The sequence below is a fragment of the Pomacea canaliculata genome, linkage group LG14 (genome assembly GCF_003073045.1).
Source record: "Pomacea canaliculata isolate SZHN2017 linkage group LG14, ASM307304v1, whole genome shotgun sequence".
Classification (NCBI taxonomy): Eukaryota; Metazoa; Mollusca; class Gastropoda; order Architaenioglossa; family Ampullariidae; genus Pomacea; species Pomacea canaliculata.
Genome location: NC_037603.1, coordinates 4,365,641 through 4,393,574, shown reverse-complemented (window position 1 = coordinate 4,393,574; position 27,934 = coordinate 4,365,641). Strand labels below are relative to the sequence as shown.

General features: G+C 42.3%; 3 protein-coding genes across 4 annotated transcripts in view; all 3 read left to right on the top strand.

Moving 5' to 3' along the window:
• Positions 1-27,934, top strand: part of LOC112555189 — a 320,962-nt gene that overhangs the window by 153,248 nt on the left and 139,780 nt on the right. The window lies entirely within an intron of this gene.
• LOC112555537 lies at positions 15,397-18,278 on the top strand. The gene is given in 3 exon segments (XM_025223970.1): positions 15,397-15,509; positions 15,913-17,005; positions 17,008-18,278. Coding segments are annotated over 2 exon segments (2,079 nt in total). The 5' UTR covers positions 15,397-15,509; positions 15,913-16,197.
• On the top strand, positions 23,501-26,654 carry LOC112555187. 2 transcript variants are annotated; one of them, XM_025223458.1, is made up of 2 exons: positions 23,501-23,598; positions 24,004-26,654. In XM_025223458.1, exon 2 carries the CDS (start codon positions 24,290-24,292, stop codon positions 25,685-25,687), a length of 1,398 nt encoding a protein of 465 aa, XP_025079243.1. In that variant the 5' UTR covers positions 23,501-23,598; positions 24,004-24,289; the 3' UTR covers positions 25,688-26,654. The 2 variants fall into 2 exon arrangements, with proteins under 2 accessions (XP_025079243.1, XP_025079244.1); XM_025223459.1 differs by lacking the exon at positions 23,501-23,598 and adding an exon at positions 23,727-23,746.

The window sequence follows — 27,934 nt, the reverse complement described above, 5'->3', positions numbered from 1 at the left end:
GAAATAGGCATGGCAAGCCGGAGACAGCAAGAAGGCATATGAAACACTGAAGGCCCTCACCAAGACTCAGCAGCGACCAGCCACAGTCATTCGAAGACAGCGCCGGACAGCTCCTTACGGAAAACGCTGCTGTACTAAGTCGTTGGACTGAATATTGCCAAGACTTGTACAACTACAAGATCGAGCCAGACACCAGCATTCTCCAGCATCACCAGACTGGGACAAGAGAGGCTGAAGACCTGCCAGTCCTCACTGATGAGGTGAGAGAGCTATGCACAGTCTGAAGGGAGGAAAGTCACCTGGTGGACAAAGTACCTGCTGAGCTGCTGAAGCATGGAGGAGACGCAACAACCAAGGCCTTCACCACACTGTGTCAAAAGATATGGGAAGAAAAGAAATGGCCAAAAGAATGGGCTCAGTCTATCATCATCCCACTCCCTAAGAAAGGAACCTGAGGAGTGCCAGAACTACAGAACCATCAGTCTGATAAGTCACCCAAGCAAAGTAATGCTCAGAATCATCCTCAACCGCTTAAAACTATTGCAGAGGAACTGCTGGCAGAAGAACAGGCTGCTTCAGGGCTGGAAGAAGCACGGTAGAACAGATCTTTAACTGCCGTGTTATGATAGAAAACACCTGAGCATCAACGTCAACTATACATAACTTCATCGATTCAAAAAAGCTTGATCGTGTCTGGCACGATGGACTCTGGCAGGTCATGAGATCATTCAACATAGAGGAGGGACTGATCCAGATGGTAGCAGCACTCTACAAGAACGCCTCCAGCGCGGTTACTACTCAACAACCAACTAGGCGAGTTCTTCGCGATGACGATCGGGGTCCTAAGGGTGCCTACTCTCTCCCATCCATTTTTAACATCTTCCTTGAAAAAATCATGCAAGACACCTCACAACCACTTACCTCAATCTCCATTGGTGGCAGACCCCTGTGCAACCTCCGCTTTGCAGATGACATTGACCTCATGCAGGCAGTAACAACGACTTCAGGATTTGACGGACAGACTCTCCAGGCGAGCGGGGGCCTATGCATGGAAATAAGCTCAGAAAAAGCAAAGTAATGATTATTTCCACCACCGACAGCAGCAGCAACATCGTCATGAACGGCCAGAAACTGGAGAGGTCAACAGCTTCAAGTATTGGGTGCCACCCTGATAGAGATGTTGCTGTACAGCAGAGATCCGTATCAGGATTGGTATGGCAACATCCGCAATGTCCAGGCTGATAGGATCTGGCGAAGCAACTCAATCAGCTTCAGTACAAGCACAGGCTGTTACAAGTCCTCGTAGTGTCAATCCTACTCTACGCTGCGAGACTTGGACGCTGCTTGCCGCAACGAAAAGAAGCTCCAGGCCTTTGAGAACAAGTGCCTGAGAAAGCTGCTCCGCATCTTCGTACCGCGAACACAAGACCAACGCATACGTCGGAGCACCGTAACCTCCCTCGTGGCCCACATGAGCCCCTTCTGCAACAGTGACGGCGCAAGCTCGCCTGGTTCGTCACGTCACCCGCCACAACACCCTGTCCAAGACGATCCTACAAGGAACCCTTGAAGGGACCGTCGTCGTGGTCGTCCGAGAAAAGCTGGGTCACCAACATTAAAGAATGGACCGAACGCGAGATGCCAGACCTCTCTCATCTGCTCAAGACAGGACCGGGTGGAAAAGTTCTGTTTTGCTGCTGCCGGCGGTCCCCCTACCCCGGACCGGGCATGGGACTGACCTGACCCTGACCTTGGTTTTGACGTAACAAACATGGGCGTCATATGATACTAACGTCGTCAGTCAGGTCACCTAGCAACCACCAGAGCGACCAAGAGAATAAGTGTGGGGATGGTGGAAACCCAAGGGGAGGGTGGAATCTACACTTCTCCTACCAAAGGGCAGCATTGAAGCATTATTTATTTTCCTGGAGAACTGACCATAACAAGTTGTCAACCACAGAGTTGTTGTTAGATTTGAATATGTTAATTCGTCAGTTTTGAGCGAACCACAGGGTTAATTGTTCACCTACCTTGGTTCTGCATGGGTATAATACGACGGACCCTTTGATTGTAATGGTAGAAGAGTTCTGTGAGCGTAGTTACATGTTATTATTTGGTTCCTCTATGTGTTTTTTGTATTTGATTTTATTTTCGTTTAGTACAGTTTATTCTTTTATAGTAAATATATCGTTTTTTTTCTGTTCCTCGTATGCTGTCCATGTTCTAAAGCGCTCAGAGCATGCTCAGTCGGAGTGTGTGTACGCACTTTACAAATTTTGCTATTATTATTATTAGTAGTAGTAGTAGTAGTAGTGGTAGTAGTGGTAGTGGTAGTGGTGGTAGTGGTAGTGGTAGTGGTAGTGGTAGTGGCAGTAGTAGTGGTAGTAGTAGTACAATATACAGGTTTACCAAAACGTTAGGTAATAAAACATATTAAGCAGATAGAAGCGACCTACAAAGTTTCTTCGTAAATAAACACGAGCTACAATAACATTAATGAAGATAATGAAGCGCATTCACGATGATATCTGACATGGTGTCATCGGCAAAGGTGAGACACAGAAGTTGGGGAAAAGGCAGGAGAGAGTAGCGAAGTCTGTAGTGTGTCTGAGTATAGGATATTATAGAGGCGATAGTGACTGATGGACTGACCCTCTAGTACATTCTGTACAGAACTGCCTCCTACTATATCCGATTTCTTTACTATAATTGTGTTGATACGTCCTTCGCACACTCTCGAATTTATCAAAAAATGAGAACAATGTATCTTATAGTCCGCTTTGTGTACATTGCCGTTGAAATATGTATTACCATATTTACTAGGCTGCTTCATGATGATTAACATTTCATCAGTGCTAGAGGTAAAGACCCTTTGCTGATTGTATTTTGTCACTAACAATGGTGGCTGTCATCTACTCATCCCAGACATTAAAACATTCTTTCAACAACAACAAACAGTTATCTTATAGGTTCTTGCAGTAGTAATGTATTCATTTACTGGACTAGAAGCCTGGCACACTCACAAATATAACCATTTGTTAAATATGCAGGTCTGTAAACTATAGCATAGACTTTAGTAGTCATGGGTTGTTAGATTAATAAACATAAAATAAAGATAAATATTTTAAGGTCATTCAATAAGGGTATTTCGCGCATGTGCAGTACGTCCTAAACAGTGGTTAACGTGCAATCGGTGTCAGTCAGATAGCGATTTAATTAATTTTACCGAAACATGTAAATGTAAAGAGAAAGATAAAATACAATTATTATGTTACAAATTGCCGCAAAAGTTAATTAAAAAATACTTTGCAGATGGTAACTGCATAAAAACTCGACAGATGAGAATTGTGATTGTTTTTAAGTGCTACGAACATCGTGCTGCCAGCAAATTCAACAACATACAGTCGTCACTCCCTAGGAACATTTTCACCTAAATAACCGTTAATAGCCTCATTGGTTAAATTACACTGATATGATGCCTTGTTCTAGACCTGCTGCAAATAAAGTTGTACTTGATCTTGCAATCGGCTTGCAAAGGAGAAAGATTACCCATTGCTGCAAAAAGTGCAGCGGTCCACAACTCACAGACACGACAACCGATTACTATGCCCGCCATTTTAGAGATGTACCCGTGTTCGCTCTTATTTAACACACAGGTCACTCAGAACTCAACAAGTAACCTCTTAGTCGACTAGTAGTTACAGTCGTATTGAACATACTGTTTAGCTTTGACTGTCTTGAAGCACTGTTCGTACTTTTTATTTGTCCTTCTATTGCGTCTTGATATCACCTTCAAATATCTTATAAAGATCAGCATTTCATAGGAAACGAGTATTTATCAAACAAGAGATTGAGTTTGCTCTTAAAGTTTGAATTTCTTTTTGTTTGTTTTGAATACAACGTGAGTCTATATCTATAGATATAATTATAGACTTGATGTGAGATGTATTGAAGTACACCGGCAAAATATACCTTGAAAGTAGGTATATATATATATATTATTATCAGCATGATCCGTTATAACTTTCATTTAAACCCTCCTACAATAGTCCTCTCATTTACTGTCCTTTGTGTCGCTCTCTTTTGCGGGGTGGATAAATCTTGCAGCTTTGGCTTTCAACTAAAATAGAGTTGAGGCCCTGTCACAGATTGTGACATAGAGATAACAGCCGCACAGCGATGGTGGCCGAGTCTCCTGCTGAATGGATAATGGGAATTTTTTTTCAGATAGTAGAACAAGAAAAGGGGAAGACGATTTAAATGAACTGCTGCGATCGCATTTGGCATCGAGAAAAAGGAACACTACCTGTATGGGTTGGTCCTCAAGTGTGACCATCAACCATTAGCTTATGTGGAACAGGCCAAACAAATGGTTGATGCGGTGGTCACTATTTCTGCAGCAATACCGAAGAAATCAGGACATCAAGGACGGATAACGCTTCGCAGACTTTCTCTGCCGACACCCAGATCCAGGGACAGATGAGATACACGGAACATGGAGTTTTAAGTTCGCACACGCTCGAGGGGACGAGTGCGGCAGTACAGTAGATGTATATAGTTGGGTGTTGCATTTATCAGGACGGTGGTCGTTTGCGCCAGGTCAGGGTCACGGCCATTCACGTGGAGGTAGGGAGAGTCCACTTTTACCAAATGGGAGACAGCGTGATGGTGTTTACAGAGGTCTGCTCAGACGAGCGAGGTCAGCAGTTCGACCTAAGGAGCCAGCCGCTGCTAAGGACAGGCTTAGGAGTGGACGTGAAAAGATTTTCAACAGTGGTTTAATTACTAGTTTTTTGTGAGTAGACAGATTGATGAGCTTACTTCACGGCAGTGACCTCGGCCGAGGTCAAAAAAGATGTTGGTAAGCAGAAGCGCTAACCAGAACACGAAATAATAGAAAGTATTAATTAATCCAATTACTAGGGAACTATTTTTAACACTATTTGTGTATTTTTATGAGCTAAAATGATTTAAATATATACAGTCTTACAAAAGATGTAGGGTTGTTTTGTGTAAAAAAAGAAAAAACAAAAAAAAAAAAAAAACCGCGCAAACGTCGAGGAGTTGGTGGTAAGGCGAGTGCCTGGAACAAAATGAAAGTGCTGAGCTCATCACTCTAATATAAGAGCGTGATATCTTATTCTTTCTTAAAGGCCTATTCCCACGCTGCAATGTTTCTTGTACAAGAACTTGCGCATAGACATCTTAGCGCAATGCGTCCTATTCCCACGTAGCAAGGCCACACAAGTGTCTTGCGAACTGACGTCAATCCGCACAGTGCATTGTGGGAAGTTAACAATATGGCAGGCAGCATCGACGACGAGATACTTTTAGGAAACAAGATGTGGGTGAGGGAGTGGGTAGCTCGAAGGAACCGATTAGGATATTCGTGTCTGCTAAAGGAAATATCTTCAAAAGATTCACGGGAGTGCAGACGCTTTTTTGTGAATGTCGTCCTCCACGTTCACTGAACTACATGCATTCTTTAACAGTGTTTTAATCACTGAATCGCTAAACAGTACACAATCATTCTTGAACAGTGTTTTAATCACTGAATCGCTAAACAGTACACAATCATCGAAGCAAAGATAAGAAAATTGTTACCAGCTATACCACTGCCCATAGCACGAGCAATGTCTGTGCAGGTATTTCTGGCTTTACATCTGTTTCTATAGTCCGAGTCTCCAGTGTCGAATAGACACGATATTTTTCCCATTTCCCAATCATCTTCATGCAGTTCTCATTCGACCACATGGCCATTGTTGATGTGAAAAGGGAGCCTACTGTGTTCAAGCATTCCGATTGGCTACAGCTCTGCAAGGTAGGTCGGCTTTGCGGAAAAATAGAAACGCGCGCTATAATCTTGCAACTAAGCGGCAAGGCCTTTCTGCGTGCCGTGTGCACAACTCGCAAGGCCTTACGGGGGCTGCTAACCCCGCTAAGTACCCAACATTGCAGCGTGGGAATGGGCCTTAAGCAGTGTCCTCCAACATTTCATGCAGCTCTGTATGCGAAAATGTTTTCATCGAAAGCAACGTTTTGAGAAGTCCAATAATGTCATTAGTAGTTAACGTGGTCTTTGTATTACCAGCGAATCCATTGGCAAACTTTAGTTGATTCACGAGCCGCTTCCGTCTTTCTTCCTCTCTTCTTTGGCGTCTGCGTTCCAGGTAGATGTTGATGGTATACAGAAATGGGTTGACCGCAGCGTTAATAGGAAGAACAAAAATGGCGATCCCCACATTGACCTCTCCGGATATAGGGATACCGCTGGACGCAAGGATTCCCGTTAAGCCGACAGGAAACCAGCACAAGAAGTCGGACATCACTACTGTGAGTAGACGTCTGGCAATAGTAACCTCTTTTCTTGCCTTCGATGTATTTTGTGCAGACATAGAATTGGTGTGAACAGACCAATATATCAAAGCCTGTCCAGTAAGAATTAAAAGAAATAAAATAAAATTTAAAATAATAATAACTCCGAACGCGTATACGCGACCTGGAAATTGTACCCTGGAGGTAGGAAGTGGAATACAGATGCTTGTCTGACTGTAAAACTGCCAGTGTGACGTCATCGGCAGTAGAGGCACAACCGCCACGGCCACACCTGTGAGCCACGACACTGCGCATGCGCACTGCGCTGTACGTTTGCCAAAGTGCACCTGGCTGAAAGGAAACCGGAGAACAAGGAAGCGGTCAACTGTAATGAGAAAGATGATGAAGACGGAAACTTCACATGACAGTAAAGACGTAAAACCTGCCAGTTTGCACAAACTGCTGTTTCTCCACCCGACATCCTCCCAGACATAGGATCCTCTGTACCGGAAGTCGGCGATACCGATGATTGACAGGTACAAACCCATCAGAAAGTCCGCCACACACAGGTTGGTGACGAAGACGTCATACCGACGTTACCTGACGTTTTGTGCAACATCAAACGGTAAACCAAGGAGCTGAGGTTTCCCAGCAGCGCCAGTGAGGCAAAGATGGCGACTCCTGCTCGGTAGACTCCGGATCGCAGCAGATCGTCACAAGAAAAAACTTCATCGGAAGGAGCGTGACAGTTGAGCACGTTGAAACCTGGGGGCAGTATGGCCGGACAACACAGCTTGTAGTTGTCAGCAAATATTTCCTGTAGTTTAGTGAGATTGTAAAATATTTGTCTTGGAAAAATAGTCATAGGGCAACGTCTGAGGTCCAGGAAACTTAAACTTCTTGCTCTCTCAAAGCTCAATTCTGCCACGTGATCTAAGCTACTACCGGAAAGATTTAGTGTTGTTAGTGCCGAGAAGAGACTGTTACCGAATTCTAATTTCGAAAGTAACACGTTAGAAAGGTCGAGAAATTTCAGAGACGATGTTTGTCTGGCGTCCGCGAAAGACAAAATATTCAATGGATTAAAACTTAACTTCAGAGACTCTAGTCTTGTTAGACCAGTAAACAAATTATTGCTAAAGTGAGTTAGTTGATTGCTGCTTAGGTCCAGAATACGGAGATTAGGCAATGTCACCTCATGCAACCTGGTGATATTACACCAAACTAGAATAAGATGAACGAGGTAGATATTACTTTTAAAGTCAATCAAGTTCATTGCTGTCCCACTGGCATTAACGTATCGAAGCGTTAGGGTAGCTAGCAGCATGGAAGATACCAGAACAACCAAAAGCCCAGCCGTGACAGACACAGTTGTGGACATGTTTCATTGCACAATATTTCATCATCATGAAGAGGACAATGGTAATCCGTCACACACGTGACTCTCGTGAACACACACCTGAGAGGCGCGGCAGCGGTAGAAGCCTGAACACGTGTACCTGTCACATGCCGCCTCGTCTTCGTGACCAGGACAGTCGTTGACACCGTTACAACGGAGGTAGACAGGCAGACACACCTGCTCAAGGCTGACACACGTGAAGTGTGATTCTGGACAGAAAAAAATCTCTGATTTATTAAATTTAAGATTGTTATATGGTAAAAAAGAAAACCTTCCCATCGAATTGAAATCAATTTTCAAGGGAAGTTCTAACTTAAGGCTGTCGTATTCATGTACGAGTGGTGTTAGACATCGGTCTTCATCGGCATGATCATTGCAGTCCACTTGTCCGTTACAGCGCTCCCACTGTTCGACACACTGTACACACAATAGAGTTTTTTTATATTTGTAGCAATCACACAAACCTATAATATAAACTAAATTTTCAAATTACAATTAAAACGTTTAAATAATAATGTTTTCTTCAATATTCTTATTCTCATGACAAAAAGTCGTTAATTTTGAGAAATTTCTTGAGTGCTGAAGTTTTCTACCTTCTGTAATGTGATCATAACAATATCCCCTGTAAGAAGTCAACAGAGAAGCAACAAACCCTCCTGCCTGCACATCGAAAAGGAGACAAAGGGTGGCAGGGTGGAAAGTAGCAGAAGTCTTCGTCGCTCCCGTCTTTGCAGTCAGCACGATGATCACAGACTAGCGTGTACGGGACACTCTGATGCACGCCGACACATTGAAATGAAGGCAATGGTGTCAGTGGATGTGGACAGGAGTGTGTAGCGCCATCTGTACTGCCCCAGCATCTAGAGACCTCGTCACACGCCAGAATTACGTGTGTGAAGTGATGATCGGGACACCGTATGTACCCTGACTGTTACACATATTAAGCCTATGTTGAGATACGTCAAGTCTTATGAGACATAACGATCACAACAAGTCAAACACTTAAATATAATATTTTATCTTGAAACAATATTAAATACTAGAAAAAAAGAGTTCAACATTTAGCATCATTTAGAGATTTGTTTGTAAAGGTCAAGGTATTAAACTATCCAGAGAGCTAAGTCGGTAGTTGACTAGGTTTCGAGCGTGCATCGGGGACGTTGGGGACAGTTACGCGACAGACAGTACTTTCTATGGAAATTCATGCGATGCAGAGCAGCCAAGATTGTATTTGTCGTATTAGACTATGGTTGAAGTACAACAAATTAAAACTGAATTATTAAAACACACACACACACACAGAAGCTCTCAATTCTTAAAGAGGAAGAGACAGAATTTACCCTTCCCTGCCTGTCTCTTATGTTCCTTTTGTTACATCAACACGTAACTTATGATACTTAATGTCTGCTGACATGTCTCTTGATGAACATGTTTCTTACATCTGTTATGCTGCATACCATGAGCCCCGTAGGATCAGCTCAACTTGCCATACTCTGTCCATCTCAACTAAAATTCTCATCTGCTCATGTGTTCTGTCTAAACTAGACTACTACAACTCTTTTCTCGCTGGCTGTCCACAGCACCTCATTGATAAGTTTCAGAAAGTCCAGAGCTCAGCTGCTCGTCTCGGTTTCTGTACTCGCAAATGTGAACATGTCACACCACTTCTTCACTCCCTTCATTGGCTAGCAATTAAAGCTACAATATACTACAAAGCTCTCAACTCTATGTTATAGATACTTCGAAGGCTCCCCCCTCCACAACTTTACTGAAATCTTGTCTGTCCGCAGTCCTGCCTGAAACTTTTATTCATCATCAGACTCCCACATTCTCTCCTTCCTCCCACACAGTCACATACGAACTCCGCAAGTCCTCCATCTGTGCTGCTAAGCAATGAAACTCTCTTCCACATCACATTCGTCACTCGGACTACAAGGCTACATTTACACTCTCTCTGAAAACATTCCTGTTCATTAAATAATGTTCTAAACTCATTTTGTAATATTGTCAAGTTACAATCTTCATCTTTACAAAGAATCCATCTTTACACTGTTTACAGTATCTATATACCTTCATACCTTCATCTTTTGCTTAGGTTCTACTCTCGTACCTTATCTTTATGTTGGTCAGTGTCCCTATACGTACCTCATCTTTTACTGGCTGTTATATAATATTCATTCACCATTACTTGTCTGCGGTCTAAGTCGTGAGGCTTTGTTTGCTTGACTAGTATTTAACCTTTAATTGTAAAGAAGTTATTTCTATATGTTTTGTTTGTGCAGTTTGTGGTGTAACAAAGGAATTACAACATTCATATAAAATATAAATTTCTTGACCTGGATGAAAATTAAGCTTGATGTTGTTCTGATCTCTGGCAGTTCATAATTTTCAGAGGGACTTAAAGTTCCCTGGATCTCACACAAAAGACAAGAAACAACAAAGGTTTCTTGACACTGAACCATCATCAGTTTACTTTTTTTGTAGTTTCCAATCCCATTCCACAAAGACGTGCAAAGGTCAACATTAAGAGGAAGAAACCCCAGTGCAGACAGTTTGATGAAATGAGCGATTGTATCGTCTGACCAAATCCAGCTGTTTCTATACCTGCGAAAGATATAAGCAAAATAAGAAAAAAAGAAACTATCCAACCATTAAAGAAGCTATTGATGACTTTATTTTTGCGCCATTTGTAAATCATCTTATATTAATGAAGAGAAATTAAAACCAGTGTCAAGTACTTACATCACGGATATTGTCGGAGGAGCTGACCTCGCGCCAATGAAGAAACGAGAGCATTGGTCCGTCCTCACCAAAACTGTCACCGATTCCCACACCTGTCTTGTGCTCAGACTTGGCAACTGTCCTCCTCGCTTCTGACACTGTTCATGTGCAGTGATCCAAGACATTTCTTCATCACTAAAAAATGAAAGAGAAAAGCAGCGGCCGCCAGCCTGGAATGTCCCCGGGCTGCACGTGCCGTCACCTGACCAGCATCCAGCTTCATCTTCGCCGCCCACACAGTTAGACACAAAGTTACACGGGAAGTGATGCTGCATGTCCTCCCATCGCACGGCCGAGCAGTTCCACCTGCCTTCAGACAGCTGAACAGTAGTGGCCACACTGGTGGAACGAGAACTGTATTCTGAAGAAGGGCCGGTCATATTTGGTGAAAGTTTTGTACTGGACACGTACATCTCCGTAGGTAATAACAGGTTCAGTGGATGAATATTTTTGTAGGGCACAGGCATTGTATGTGTGGAATTTGAATCCATTTTGTATTATATAAAAAATTTCTTGAAAAACAGTAAAGGTTGTCTTCATAAAGATTAAATGTTCATAACAATAGCATGGTCTTCAGGTGCCACCAGGTGAGTCCACGTGTTTATGAAAGGAGGGTATTCTCTCTTTTCGCTTTGTTGGGACGTGTCTATATAGCCTGTTAATAACCGCAAGCAATTTTAATGGCTGATTCACAAATGAATGTATTTGTAAATAATATTTTATTTGTAAGTGTGTACCTGAATAACACCAGCTCACCCACTGTAAATCGCACTTGACTCTGGTTAATTCAACCCATGGTTTCTCTATAAAACACTTACCTCAGTCATGTAGTCCATTAAATGATATTTCAAAGACAATTTATTAAAAAGTGTAAGTACTAAATAAAAATACATTGTAGAACAATAGAAGGAAAATGAAGGTTTGTGTATGAGCGATAGTGAATTTTCTTCTTTCAAATACTGTATTCCTTTCCAAGACTATCCCTTATTGCCTCAGTTAAACTCAAATTTCAATTCTGCCCCTACATTAAGATCCTCATTTATCGTAGCTAAACACCTTGTATAGCAGACACGTACTTGCATGATTTCACTATATTTCCTAGATGTCAGAATGCATACCCAATCAAGAATAGTTTCAAAAAAAGAAAAAAAAAAAAAAAAAAAAAAAAAAGAAAACCCACGGATTTCTTGCTAGTCAGAGATTGTGATCACCAGCTTCTATGTGAACACTAAGCATCTTGTTACACGTGGCAAAAAGTGTGAACCTTTCTGAAACCATCATATTCTGCTTCCTTTTTAACTCTTGGAAGTTAAATTGTGTGTATATTTTAATATGTAATTAAAAATTTAAAACTGTAACTTGTCTAGAGGACACATAGAACCGTAACTAAATACCCAACGATTTTTCTTATTTGGGGAACGTTGTCACCAATTACAAAAAGTGTATCAAGAAATTGCACTATGACTAAAACAATCATAATACTGTTATAAGTAACAAAGAAAAACGAGTTGAAACAAAATTGAAATAACGATATTTTAGAGGCAGATAACAAACAGGATAAAACGCAAATAAATGTGTTTACTGTAAATAAGAAAAAAAAAACCGACAGTTAAGTAGAAAGAAATAGTCATAAAATGTAGTGGATAAGCGTCTGGCAGCAAAGACTAACAGATGTCATGTAATCTGAATAAAATACCTGTAGTTGAGGAGAGGAAGGTAGCGGTGAGTTGTGCCCGAGTTCCTTGTGGGACTGCCGTGAAGTTCACGTTCAGCTGAAAACCGTATATTAAGTTACTTACAATCAGCTGAAGCCTCACAATATTGGAGTAAGTGAAAAATTCAGTGGGGAGGACGTTGACATCATCATCAAATATAACCACTTTCCGCATCAGTTAAAATGACTTTTTTTTCACCCGTTGCTACTTCTGTTGACGTCAACACGTGAGCCACCATTCCTTGGGGAACTTGCAGCTCGATGGTGCAGGAGAGGACAACCGAGTATGTCTGTGAGTTGTCGGTCTGTGTGAGCGAAATGAGGATGCTCCCTTCGCTCCCTTCACGGGATAAATGTGCGAGTGGTTGCACATTCTTGAAGCTGTAAGTGCCAATGAGTGAAGGTAAACTTGTAGTCAGGTCGTCAAACGTATTGACACTCGCCAGTGGCTCGGTGGCGGAGCTGGTGTTGCTCACACCATGTACGTGTGTCACCACGTTGTCAGACTTGTCATCTTCACCTTTTTCTACAGACACGTAACGGTCAGTGTGTTTGAAATCAAACAGACTGGTAGATTCTAGTGAAAAGGGGAGATAATCTGGAAGAACTATACCCGTGGTAATATTTTCTTCCCATTTGTTTATGTCACTGGATTTTGCCATCATATTAATTTGAAGTAAATAAATTAGAAAACAAATATTCGTAACAAAATTTATTCTGGTCATGATTTCGCATCTGCAAAAAAAAAAAAAAGAAAGAAAAAACAAAAAAGAAATCTTTTATGGGAAAGTCATCACTATTGTCTTCATCGTTTCAGCAGCAGAATAATCATTAAAAAAACAAAGAGGCTGTTGCTGATTTGTTGTAATAAAACGGAAATCTTGTGTTTTTAAGACATGTAAATAACAGTCTTAAAAATCTTTTGTGGGAGCAGACACTGAACTACAGTGATGTAAGGTGACGAGTGCCACTAGTCAAAATTATTTAAAAAGTTGCCTCAGGCAGGATAGGAATGGTGTCAGTGGTTATGAAGTGACAGTAGGTCATTCTACCAGGCCAACATGGATAAAGCGGATTCGAATCTCACCGACACTATGTCATGTTTCTTGACTGCAGGGTAATTTTGTCACCGCGTTGTACTAAGGCTCTCGAAGTAAAACAACATCGGCGCGGTCTGAACACCACCATTTGGGAAACAAGACACTTAGTTCTTCACCTTTCTCCAGGGCAACGACCTACACACGCTTCATAATTAAGGCGCCTGTGTGTTTTCCGACAGATTTTGTATGAAACGGAGATTAAACGATTATCAAATGCAGCACATAAAACGGTCTGTTGACTTATTTCACAGGTCAGCTTGTGATGTATACTGAGTACTAATGCTGAGCCTTTTGTTAGACACTTTACACAACACACCTGTGACATCACGTGACTTGTCGTGACTTTAGCTCCGTATTTTTCCTTTCTCTTTAAACAAACCATTCGTCTTAAGAATATATGTATACCTGTAGTTTGTTGACAGTTTAACAGCTGGCCACGAAGTAATAACAAATTTTCAGAGAGGTCTAGATTTTGTTCACACTACATTGCAGTCGTCGTCAATATCTCGTCACCTCGTCATGATATTGTTTGAGTTTACCATGACCTACAGTAATGATGATATTTTTTACAGTTTTGTTTGATTCAGAGACTTTATAAAATGACACTGATTTTACACAGGATTACAAGCCACTTCATAATAGTAATTTTCAGATGGCTGTGAAGTACAGAAGACTAAAGAACAGTTGCTCACGTGTGTGAACACATCTGACTAGACACACAGCTACTGTACAGAATGAGACTGGAAGCATGGCAGTGACTCAGTACTGTGCGAATACCCCGATTATAAAGCTTTTTCCTTTGAAATCTTTGAGCTTTACATTTTTTTTTTTTTTTTTTGCTGTCTTCTGCTCTCTAATACCGTCGTGAATCAGTGGGTGGCAGATACAAAGCATTTCACGGTGATGACAATAGAAGTAGAATTACATTCCTTTACTTCAAGAAAAAAAGAGTTTTGGAGGTTTAATTTATTTTATTTTATTTTACTTTTGCTTTCCTCATAAATGTTATCGTGTTGCTTTCGAATGACTGTAAGTTTTTTTTAAAGAAACTTTTGTTGATTTGAAAGTCTCGCTAGAGGCAACTAGTTTTTACTTTTTTGGTAGGAATAAAGAAAAATATATTAACTTTCATTCAATCCTTCGGAAAGAGATTTCAATGTTAATTATTTTTTACTGTGTTAGTCGTAAGAAATATTTATTTCTGAATGAAGTAAGGTTTCGTTAATTTGTTTTTATTTCCCTGTTTTCTTCTTCTGTTTTTCTCACTTACTCTGTGTGTGTGTGTGTGTGTGTGTTAAATGTTTAAAGAAAGAAAGCATTAATCTAAGAAATTTTACTAAACAAGAACTTACACACGTTACTCAGCAAGTAAGGTTTAAATGTTCCTTAAAAAATATTTAGAAATAAATTTCTTTGTGTTTGACTATTTCGTATTTTCTTTGTTATATTGTCTCCTACTCTATGAAGTATGACTGGGTGGAGGGTACAGAGCTCTGTCGTGTTTCTGTTTTATCTGACGTCTTCCTGGTGTTGGACTTGTGATTGTGAGTGTTTTAACGGGCCTGGAATGTCCTCGCTCCTCTGCGTCAGTGGCTTCGGTTCGTCTCATGTGGAGGATGGAGAGACTTGGTAAAGGGAGGGGGAGACCATCGTTAAGTAAACTCGTGTGGACAGTTTCAGTACGGTCTGCTTTTATTCTTGTTTCCCCGCAGTGTGAGTGTGTGTCCCCTCTATACAAAACATTCTATGAGAAACATTCTTCTGTCGTGTGGGGAGACCCTCTCTAGCGTGAGGGCAAACAGCTGTTTCTCTTGTTTAACCTAGTTTTTGTAATCACATTTTGCAGACCTGTGATGCTTCTGAGTTGGAATCGTTTTGATGAAGGTACATTTAATCTCATCTGACTTTCCTACAAAAACAAAACAACTTTACAAAATCTAGACATTAATTTCCAGCGATTACATTCTCCATCATTTACCCATTGGCTTTGCCGTCCATTGTCTTTGTTTTTACCCATTGTCTTCCCTGTGATGTATCACATATTTGACGTCATATTGTTTATGATGTGAATAAAATTTTGACGTCAGCACGACGTCATCTTTCTAAAATTCTCCACACAGCTACTAGAAAATGTCTTCGTCCGCCATTGTTTTGGTTTGTAAGATCAGCACAGCGACACTGATCGGCAAACTACTGCAAGGTATTTAGAAATATAGATAGGACTACATGTTGGAACGTGGGTGTGTATACAGAAGTTCTCACAAAACATCGCTCAGTAATGTAGATAATTTCTTTATTTACCGTTGGCAGTGGGTCTAGCAGAAAATAGCGATGTGATTATCATTTGTGTAAGTCATTCATGTTATCTACATATGTTGACGACTGAGTGTGAAGGCGATTGTTGTGGAGAGCAAAATTTCTATTTAAAAGAAATAATGTATGCAGCTATTCCTAAGAAAAGAAAAGTTGCGGGAGGTGCAGTAACGTCCCACAGGAAGAGGAAAAACTAAAAAAGAACAGTAAATGTCAGTCTGTATATTGTCTTCATATTGTGCCATCGGGTTCAGACTCAGTGACCTCATTAGTGTTGATGGTTGTTGCAGACCTTACACACCTCCACGATCAGAAGGTGATCCGGAACGACAATTGAAGTTTTCCGAGGTCGACAGCACTTTTCTAAGGGCTTCATGAAGATCCATACATCACCAGACAAACAAAGAAAGACATGGTGATGTGATCTACACAAGGGTGTCCTTAGACATCACGTGCTGTGGTCTACCTGTGAGGCCTGCAGGGCACGAGGGCAGTTTTCTTGCTGACGTTTCTTCATCAAACATCAAAGACTCTAACCCTGGTGCAAAGTATGTCCACTTAAAAGCAATCCAGATATGTTTCTCAGGTTAAGAAGGATAAAAGTGTTAGCTCAGTGCTCGTGCTTTATTTCAGTCTGCATTGTCATATTTTATTATTTATTATTTGCTTCCGACATGACTAGAGTGGACGAGGACACAGTTTTCCTCAGAGAAGGGACTAGCGGTAAAACATGGATGGCGGAGATGAACGCTCACAAGGAACCCAACACTCAAACGTGCGAACACCCGGATCTTGACCTGTTTAACCCTTCAATCATGCAGTTCCACGAAAAGTATTCACCCGTGGACTGCAGCCACGCCGAGGAAGACTGGGTGTACACCATCAACGGCACGTTTCGCATCTCAAAGCGCGCGCTTCGCCTGCCCGGGACGATCACGTGCGAGTACATCCCACTCGAGCACCATGGCGACTTCTCCGTCCGTGAAGGGCTGCATGTCAAGCCCATGCTGGACGGCGCACCGCTAACAACGGACTTCTTCAGGGTGGACTGCTTGTCAAGCACTGGAAAAAGGTATCTGAACATCCACTCTGGCGTGGTCAGGAACAAAGACGTTTTCTCTCGGCTGGAGACTTTGGGTAGCATTTCATCTATCCCTGTGATGACTCCGCCCTCCACACACACGTCGAAACAAGAATCTGTTCCGTTGTCCTTATCCCTCATTTCCAAAAGTCTGCCTAGCCTGAACTTAAATGTCTTTATGTTTGGTTTTGACTCCATGTCTCGTATGTCATGGATTCGTCTCCTTCCGCGCACACGAAAATACTTTCTGGAGACTCTTGGCGGTCTTGAACTTGAAGGATACAACATTGTAGGGACGGAACGCCGGCCGCATTGCTCCCCATTCTAACGGGGCATCATGAAGAAGAGTTGCCAGAGGCCAGACGGGGCATGCCCGGGGCACAGCCAGTAGACGGACATCCGTGGGTGTGGAAAGAGTTCAAACGTCACGGTTACGTCACGGCTTATGCCGAAGACATGGCGAGCATCAGAACCTTTCAATATCGCATGCTGGGTTTCAAAGAACAGCCCACCGACCACTATATGAGGCCGTTCTACCAAGAGGCTGAGAAGGAGTACGACAGTAATATTCCTTATTGCCTGGGCTCTACACCCCGTCACCTCAACTTCATGCACTGGTTCGAGGAGCTGTTTGCTACCTACACACGACATCCAAAGTTTTTCTTTGGTTTCCACAGTGAGTTGAGTCACAACAGTAACTTTCCTGTGCAGGCTCTTGATGAAGATCTGGTGTTATTCCTCGACAGACTGGAAAAGAGTGGTCACCTCAATTCCACCCTCCTTATTCTCATGGCTGACCACGGGGCCAGGTTTTCTTACATTCGGGCCACAACGCAGGGAAAGCTAGAAGAGCGCATGCCTTACTTTGCCTTACGTTTGCCGCCATGGGTAAAACAACTTCATCCTCAGCTCATCCGCAACTTGGAGATAAACACTCGGAGGCTGACGACGCCGTTTGACATTCACGAAACCCTGATGGAGGTGCTGACCTACTCCGGGTCAGGGCTGGGGGACATCTCCAAGAGAGCCATCAGCCTCTTCAAGGAAATCCCGAAACATCGGAGCTGCAGCCACGCTGGGGTGACTCCTCATTGGTGTGCCTGCCTGAAGTGGGACACTCTTAAACTCTCAGATTCTACCGTGCTGTCGGCCGTGAAGTCGGCTATAAGTAAGATCAACTCGTACACAAAGTACAACAGAAAGAGATGCGCAATCCTGAGCCTGAAGAAGATAACTTCCGCTGCACGCTACCTCCCGACTTACGACGATTACGTGGCTGAACAGAAACTTCGGCAGTACAGAGAGAATTTTACTCAGCCTAGGCTGCGTAACTATTTAGATATAAATCAAGAAGTCTATCAGGTGTCCTTCATCACTCAGCCTGGAAACGGCCATTTTGAAGTGACGTGCTCTCTTGATACAACTACTAGAAATTTCTTCGTAGCGAGCACCGACATCAGTAGAATAAACAAGTACGGAAATGATGCAAACTGCATTGAAAAAAGGCATCCTCGCCTTCGTCCTTTTTGCTACTGTAAGTCAGGTTTCGTGGTGGTTTGGGTGATGAACTCTTAAACGCTTAAACTTTTACAGACACTCAGGCTTGCAGTGACTTTAGACAATTTTGTTGCCCTATTACATTCATAGTACTTGCAATTTGTGCTCACTACATGGATGTCACTACCTACTTGCTCGTTAGAAGTAAGAAAACATTCTTTGATACTACTAGCTGGATAGCTCAGACCTAGCTGTCTGCTAGAATAGTCAGCTTTGTCTTAGCACTTTGTCGGATTGTAACACTAGCCTTGCTTATATTGATGAGATAGCAACTGTGAACTAAACTTCTTTTTTTACTCCTTTGTTACATTTGTTGCTTTTGTTCTTAAGTGTCAAACAAGTCCTGTTTTTCTTTTTGCTAGTAGAGTTAATTCATTTTGTATTCGCAGCGAACTATTTTCGTCAACAGCTTGTAGTTCACGGTTTTATCAGATGTACATTAGTACGTGGACAGACGAGCTTGATTGCGTGGATATGTGCGAATGTTTGAAGACAGTCAACCTATCTTATTACCTCCTACTGTGGCTTTTTCTGTCTCTTGCTCTGTCCACAAGATGATGGATTTGCTACACACATTGCATATTATTAGCATGGCCGATGACTTAAGGTAATAAAAGACACAGTACATTAAAAACACCAGGTCCCTCACTCGTGTACTTCGCGTCTTTGCGAGCCCGCATGTGTGTGTATGTTTGTTCATTTGTTTGAAGTCCGTGTCTCTGTCTTTTTTCCATTCTTTGACTGTGTGTATGTCTATTTGTATGGCAATCATCGTGAAAAGGAATGAAGCCAGCCACGTGTATCTCTATCTGTAACCTAGTTACGAATCCTACATTAGTCTTACATTATGTCGCTTCTCCTCTCTAGCACCGCCAGTAAAACTCATTGCATCGCTAGTAGCGTCGCCCAGTAATAAGGCTAGTGTCGTGTCGACGTCACGTGACAAGGCTTCTCTACCTGTGGTTGCTGATGAGGTCTGCCGCCGCCATGTCAACTGCCCGCGTCCTCTGTGACCTTTGTTGACCTGTAGCCACACAGCGGTGTGAATGTGTGAAAGGTCCGGCGGTGAACCACGTGTTTCTGTAGTGGACGACGACGACAACGATGATGATGTAACCAGACACGTGTGCAGTCACCGGTGTTCATGCGAACACGCATACCCTCTTCTGACACGCACACACTGAGTTCTCAGACCGTGTTTATTTATAGCACCATTACCTCTTACCCGACATCCTCATCTCTCAGAGTTTTGGAAATCTTAGCAACACCAGCATCGAAGACAGTCCCGTACACCTGACACTATTGTATGACTGCAGCCAGTAGGTGTCACACCACCACACAACACATTCAAGTATGCACAGACAGGTTATCAGGCTACAAGTGCCTTCAAGTATTGGGGTCTAACTGTGGAAGGTTTTCTCACCTTATTTACCTTGCCAGCCTTTTTCATGTCATGTAAGGGCTTCTTTAGAGGATCAAAAGGGACCAGCAACGATAAACGATGTTTATATTCTAATTAAATAATCTCCCAATCAGGCCCGTTCTTAGCCCCCGCGGGGCCCGAGGCAAAGGGCATGTGCGGGGCCCTCGCGCCACGATTACACGGTTTTCCATATGCCTAGTTACCATATCAATCAAAAGCGCGGGGCCCCTTGACGCGCGGGGCCCTAGGCAGATGCCTCGCCCGCCTGCCCCTAAGCACGGCCCTGCTCCCAATAAGGACTTCGACAACTGTAGATAACCCCTCAGAGTAAAAAACGTGACTTCTCGATTAAAAATTAAAATATAATAAAAGAACTAATATATTTTTAAAATAAAAAAAGCAATGACATGAGATTCAAGAGTCTTACATTAGTAGACATCACAAGCAATGTGTCTGTAGTACAGTGTTTACCAACAGCGTCCTTAGATTGACATGTGCAGTGTTCAAAACTCGGCAAAGTCATTTTTGTTCTTTTGGTTTTTTTTATTTATTTTTTTGTTTGTTTGTTTTTTTTTTCTTTGGTGTTTTGCTTGGGGATGTTTTCATTCTGTGATATGATCAATTTTACGTCAAGCCTTTCACGAAAATCTATTGATTGCCGAGATAAATCATATAATCAAACGCCATTTGTTTGACATGATCGACTATGTTAAAAGCTAATATTTTATGTATTTTGTTTTTTGTTTATTATTTCCCTAATATGAACACTTCTATGTCAACCATTTCACGAAGACCCACTACTATATACACATCGATCTTAGAGATGGTGGAGAATCATCCTTTTAAAGAGGGAACTATTAACTGTCTATCATCAAAACGAAAGGCAGGAACCGTATACACAGGGTTGTCCATGGTACATATTTTTCTATCCCGTCCCATCCCGTCCCATGGCAATTTATGCCTGTCCCATCCCATCCCATCCCATCCCACCCCACGGGACGTTTCCCATGGGATTCCCATGGTATTAACAATCCTATGGACAACACTGAAAACCACTTTTCGGCTTTTGTTCTATAATTCCTGCTACTTCACATACAATAGATGATTCAGAGGAAAGATTTAAATCCTTGATGAATGAAATAACAGTAAATTTATTTTGCAATATCAAGTATCGACTACCATGGGAAATACAAGTGTGTGCTGTCCCGTCCCATCCCATCCCATGGGACGTTTCCCATGGGATTCCCATGGGATTCCCATTCCTATGGACAACACTGCGTATACAACACTTTATGCTATTAAATAATACAAGCAGACGGACCCAGTACCGGTGGTTTGTTTGTAAGAGAAAGTTTTCGACATAGGCAATAATAACATGGGCAGAGCAATATCGAAAGACTCACCCAAATAAGAACAAGGGCCCCAGAAACAAGGATAGTCTGGAAAACACTACAGTCGACCCACCCAGCACAGGGAGCAGAGGTCATCCTGTCGGGTGTAACACGAGGTCGCCAGTCAGTAACAATAGGAGGACGGAACATTCCTGACCTTAGACACATCGCCGGCCTCAGAGAGAAGCTGATCACTTGTCATTGCCTTCATACACCCGTACAAGTGTGGTGACAAGCAGGTGTCACAATAACAGGGCTACAGGCAAGCCCCAAAGAATATTTTTCAAAAACAAGCATACCTCACCTTTGAGGTAGTGTCACACATGAGTGACAGGAGATTAAGTAAAAAGAGACAACAGCAAGGTTGACCGTGCCGCACCTTCACATGACTAATAAATATTTATTTTTTTAAATTTTCGAAAGAAAGGGGAAAGACCATTTAACAAATGTCTCCAGTCAGCGCATGCTCCTCATTCACTTAGCTTCTGTAATCCGCAAGTGTGGAAGACATGATAAGGAAATCGAAGTTTCTGAGAGAAAAAGTCTACATCCAGAAGTTTGTTCGACCATATGTAACTGTCCACATGTCGATACGTTTTGCTGGCCTTGTTGTAACTGTCTTGAGCGAACATTTAAACCCGCAACCTTTTTATAAATATTTTAACCATTAAGAAGACATTTTCTTCTTTCCATATCGAGTTTCACCCTGGTGGTCTCAGACAAAGTTCTTCATTCTGTCACATGACCAAAATAAATCAGTTGAGACCTGTTCTCTCTTGGCCAGAAGAGGTCGCTGTTGGCCTGAGCTCCCAAAACAGGAATTCTTCTAATTTCATGGAGGGAACATCGTACTTTTTATCAACTCCGATTTCTGATTTCTAATCTGTACTTTTTCAAATATTTTTGTACGAGATAAGCGACTCTTCTGGCCACATAAGTCTTGATTAACTAATCTTTAACTAAGATTCTGTCATGTTACACCGCCGACAGTGCTATGTAATTCCTGCTGTACTACAGTTTTTAACAAAAAGTTGTTTTGTGTCACAACTGTGCTGCATTATATCTACAGCAATTACTGTCTCTTATTCTACTTCTTACGCAGCTAGGAGCGACAAACGTAAGGTAGTTAGGGATGCTTACAATTAATTACCTATACTTTATATCGTGGAAATGCAAGTCAGCAGTTGCAAAACTGAAAGAACGGTAATGAAGTAAGCTAAATGAACCTACTTTCTCGGCAAGAGAGGCTTACAGACAGCAGCAGGTTGACAACACTTTGTCCATAGAGAAGCCAGTGGTCTACAGTCATCCTGGTCTTTCACAGGTTTTGAACCTAAACAGTTCTCACAGCTCAGAAACATTCCGCAAAAGATTATGTATATCTTATACTCGCGTTAACAATTGTTGAAAACTTGATACATTTCATTTTTCGGAAAAAAAAAAATTTTGTGTAGTATTTTGTTACCAACAATATTTATTGCCCATAGTATGTTGCGTGGATGTGTTACTGTGTGTGAGATGTGTGTATGCGTGTTTATATATAAAGGCTTATTTGTTTCTCGCACTAAAAATCTATGTGCTCACATTATGTGAATATGTCAAGAGCTTCCACCTGGAGGTAGAAAAGAATGATATATCAGTTTGAAGTAGTATTATTATTTGACACATGGGGAGATAAGTGAAGCAAGGAGACGCGAGAAAACTCCATACACATAGTTCTAAGCTTCTTTCATTTAAAATTGATCTGAATGTACCCCCACGCACACACGCACACACCAGTAACTACAATGTGCTCTGGAATCTCAAGCTCTTGAAACATCAATGATTTGTAAGATCACGAGGCCGTGCAAGGGTCCTACCTGTAGAAAGGCTTTTTTGACGATCAAAAAGAAGAAGACACCTGTTGTCACATGACGTACAGACCTCATGTGGAGGGTGGAGAGACTTGGGGAAGGGCGGGGGAGACCATTATTAAGTGAACTTGTGTGGACAGTTTGAGAACGGTCTGCTTTTATTCTTGTTTCCCCGCAGTGTGTGTGTGTGTTTGTGTGTGTGTGTCTCCTCTATACAAGACAGGCCATGAGAAATATTCTCAGTCGTGTGGGGAGACCCTCTCTAGCGTGAGGGCAAACAACAGTCTAACCTGTTTCTCTTGTTTAACCTAAATTTTGTAATCACATTTTGCAGACCTGTGATGCTTCTGAGTTGGAATCGTTTTGATGAAGGTACATTTAATCTCATCTGACTTTCCTACAAAAACAAAACAACTTTACAAAGTCTAGACATTAATTTCCAGCGATTACATTCTCCATCATTTACTCATTGTCTTTGCCGTCCACGTGATCTTCCCTGTGATGTATCACATATTTGACGTCATATTGTTTATGATGTGAATAAAATTTTGACGTCAGCACGACGTCATCTTTCTAAAATTCTCCACACAGCTACTAGAAAATGTCTTCGTCCGCCATTGTTTTGGTTTGTAAGATCAGCACAGCGACACTGATCGACAAACTACTGCAAGGTATTTAGAAATATAGATAGGACTACATGTTGGAACGTGGGTGTGTATACAGAAGTTCTCACGGATCATCGCTCACTAATGTAGATAATTTCTTTATTTACCGTTGGCAGTGGGTCTAGCAGAAAAAAGTGATGTGATTATCATTTGTGTAAGTCATTCATGTTATCTACATATGTTGACGACTGAGTGTGAAGGCGATTGTTGTGGAGAGCGAAATTTCTATTTAAAAGAAATAATGTATGCAGCTATTCCTAAAGAAATAAAAGTTGCGGGAGATGCAGTAACGTCCCACAGCAAGAGGAAAAACTAAAAAAGAACAGTAAATGTCAAAGTCTGTACATTCTCTTCATATTGTGCCAACGGGTTCAGACTCAGTGACCTCATTAGTGTTGATGGTTGTTTCAGACATTATACACCTCCACGATCAGAAGTGAGATTCGGAACGACAATTGAAGTTTTCCGAGGTCGACAGCACTTTTCTAAGGGCTTCATGAAGATCCATACATCACCAGACAAACAAAGAAAGACATGGTGATGTGATCTACACAAGTGTGTCCTTAGACATCACGTGCTGCGGTCTACCTGTGAGGCCTGCAGGGCACGAGGGCAGTTTTCTTGCTGACGTTTCTTCATCAAACATCAAAGACTCTAACCCTGGTGCAAAGTATGTCCACTTAAAAGCAATGCAGATATGTTTCTCAGGTTAAGAAGGATAAAAGTGCGAGCTCAGTGCTCGTGCTTTATTTCAGTCTGCATTGTCATATTTTATTATTTATTATTTGCTTCCGACATGATTAGAGTGGACGAAAACACAGTTTTCCTCAGAGAAGGGACTAGCGGTAAAACATGGATGGCGGGGATGAACGCTCACAAGGAACCCAACACTCAAACGTGTGAACATCCGGTTCTTGACCCGTTTGACCCTTCAATCATGCAGTTCCACGAAAAGTATTCACCAGTGAACTGCAGCCAAGCCGAGGAAGACTGGGTGTACACCATCAACGGCACGTTTCGCATCTCAAAGCACGCGCTTCGCCTGCCCGGGACGATCACGTGCGAGTACATCCCACTCGAGCGGCATGGCGACTTCTCCGTCCGTGAAGGGCTGCATGTCAATCCCATGCTGGACGGCGCACCGCTAACGACGGACTTCTTCATGGTGTACTGCGAGTCAAGCACTGGAAAAAGGTATCTGAACATCCACTCTGGCGTGGTCAGGAACAAAGACGTTTTCTCTCGGCTGGAGACTTTGGGTAGCATTTCATCTATCCCTATGATGACTCCGCCCTCCACACACACGTCGAAACAAGAATCTGTTCCGTTGTCCTTATCCCTCATTTCCAAAAGTCTGGCTAGCCTGAACTTAAATGTCTTTATGTTTGGTTTCGACTCCATGTCTCGTATGTCATGGATTCGTCTCCTTCCGCGCACACGTAGATACTTCCTGGAGACTCTTGGCGGTCTTGAACTTGAAGGATACAACATTGTAGGGGACGGAACGCCGGCCGCATTGCTCCCCATTCTAACGGGGCATCATGAAGAAGAGTTGCCAGAGGCCAGACGGGGCATGCCCGGGGCACAGCCAGTAGACGGACATCCGTGGGTGTGGAAAGAGTTCAAACGTCACGGTTACGTCACGGCTTATGCCGAAGACATGACCAACGTCGGAACGTTTCAATTTCGCATGCTGGGTTTCAAAGAACAGCCCACCGACCACTACATGAGGCCGTTCTACCAAGAGGCTGAGAAAATGTACGAGACAAATATTCCTTATTGCCTGGGCTCTACACCCCGTCACCTCAACTTCATGCACTGGTTCGAGGAGCTGTTTGCTACCTACACACGACACCCAAAGTTTTTCTTTGGTTTCCACAGTGAGTTGAGTCACAACAGTAACTTTCCTGTGCAGGCTCTTGATGAAGATCTGGTGTTATTCCTCGACAGACTGGAAAAGAGTGGTCACCTCAATTCCACCCTCCTTATTCTCATGGCTGACCACGGGGCCAGGTTTTCTTACATTCGGGCCACAACGCAGGGAAAGCTAGAAGAGCGCATGCCTTACTTTGCCTTACGTTTCCGCCATGGGTAAAAACAACTTCATCCTCAGCTCATCCGCAACTTGGAGATAAACACTCGGAGGCTGACGACGCCGTTTGACATTCACGAAACCCTGATGGAGGTGCTGACCTACTCCGGGTCAGGGCTGGGGGACATCTCCAAGAGAGCCATCAGCCTCTTCAAGGAAATCCCGAAACATCGGAGCTGCAGCCACGCTGGGGTGACTCCTCATTGGTGTGCCTGCCTGAAGTGGGACACTCTTAAACTCTCAGATTCTAGCGTGCTGTCGGCGGTGAAGTCGGCTATAAGTAAGATCAACTCGTACACAAAGTACAACAGAAAGAGATGCGCAATTCTGAGCCTGAAGAAGATAACTTCCGCTGCACGCTACCTCCCGACTTTCGAGGATTATGTGGCTGAACAGAAACTTCGGCAGTACACAGAGAATTTTACTCAGCCTAGGCTGAGTAACTATTTAGATATAAATCAAGAAGTCTATCAGGTGTCCTTCATCACTCAGCCTGGAAACGGCCATTTTGAAGTGACGTGCACTCTTGATACAACTACTGGAAATTTCTTCGTAGCGAGCACCGACATCAGTAGAATAAACAAGTACGGAAATGATGCAAACTGCATTGAAAAAAGGCATCCTCGCCTTCGTCCTTTTTGCTACTGTAAGTCAGGTTCGTGGTGGTTTGGGTGATGAACTCTTAAACTCTTAAACTTTTACAGACACTCAGGCTTGCAGTGACTTTAGACAATTTTGTTGCCCTACATTACATTCATAGTACTTGCAATTTGTGCTCACTACATGGATGTCACTACCTACTTGCTCGTTAGGAGTAGAAAACATTCTTTGATAACTACTAGGTGGATGACTCAGTCCTAGCTGTCTGCTAGAATAGTCAGCTTTGTCTTAGCACTTTGTCGGATTGTAACACTAGCCTTGCTTGTATTGATGAGATAGCAACTGTGAACTAAACTTCTTTTTTTACTCCTTTGTTGCATTTGTTGCTTTTGTTCTTAAGTGTCAAACAAATCTTGTTTTTCTTTTTGCTAGTATAGTTAATTCATTTTATATTCGCAGCGAACTATTTTCGTCAACAGCTTGTAGTTCACGGTTTTATCAGATGTACATCATTAAAACGCATTGCATCGCTAGTAGCGTCGCCCAGTAATAAGGCTAGTGTCGTGTCGACGTCACGTGACAAGGCTTCTCTACCTGTGGTTGCTGATGAGGTCTACCGCCGCCATGTCAACTGCCCGCGTCCTCTGTGACCTTTGTTGACCTGTAGCCACACAGCGGTGTGAATGTGTGAAAGGTCCGGCGGTGAACCACGTGTTTCTGTAGTGGGCGACGACGACAACGATGATGATGTAACCAGACACGTTTTCAGTCACCGATGTTCATGCGAACACACATACCCTCTTCTGACACGCACACACTGAGTTCTCAGACCGTGTTTATTTATAGCAACATTACCTCTTACCCGGCATCCTCATCTCTCAGATTTTTGGAAATCTTAGCAATACCAGCATCGAAGACAGTCCCGTACACCTGACACTATTGTATGACTGCAGCCAGTAGGTGTCACACCACCACACAACACATTCAAGTATGCACAGACAGGTTATCAGGCTACAAGTGCCTTCAAGTATTGGGGTCTAACTGTGGAAGGTTTTCTCTCCTTATTTACCTTGCCAGCCTTTTTCATGTCATGTAAGGGCTTCTTTAGAGGATCAAAAGGGACCAGCAACGATAAACGATGTTTATATTCTAATTAAATAATCTCCCAATAAGGACTTCGACAACTGTAGATAACCCCTCAGAGTAAAAAACGTGACTTGTCGATTAAAAATTAAAATATAATAAAAGAACTAGTATATTTGTAAAATAAAAAAACAATGACATGAGATTCAAGAGTCTTACATTAGTAGACATCGCAAGCAATGTGTCTGTAGTACAGTGTTTACCAACAGCGTCCTTAGATTGACATGTGCAGTGTTCAAAACTCGGCAAAGTCATTTTTGTTCTTTTGTTTTTTTAATTTATTTTTTTGTTTGTTTTTTTTTTTTCTTTGGTGTTTTGCTTGGGGATGTTTTCATTCTGTAATATGATCAATTTTACGTCAAGCCTTTCACGAAAACCTATTAATTGCCGAGATAAATCATATAATCAAACGCCATTTGTTTGACATGATCGACTATGTTAAAAGCTAATATTTTATGTATTTTGTTTTTTGTTTATTATTTCCCTAATATGAACACTTCTATGTCA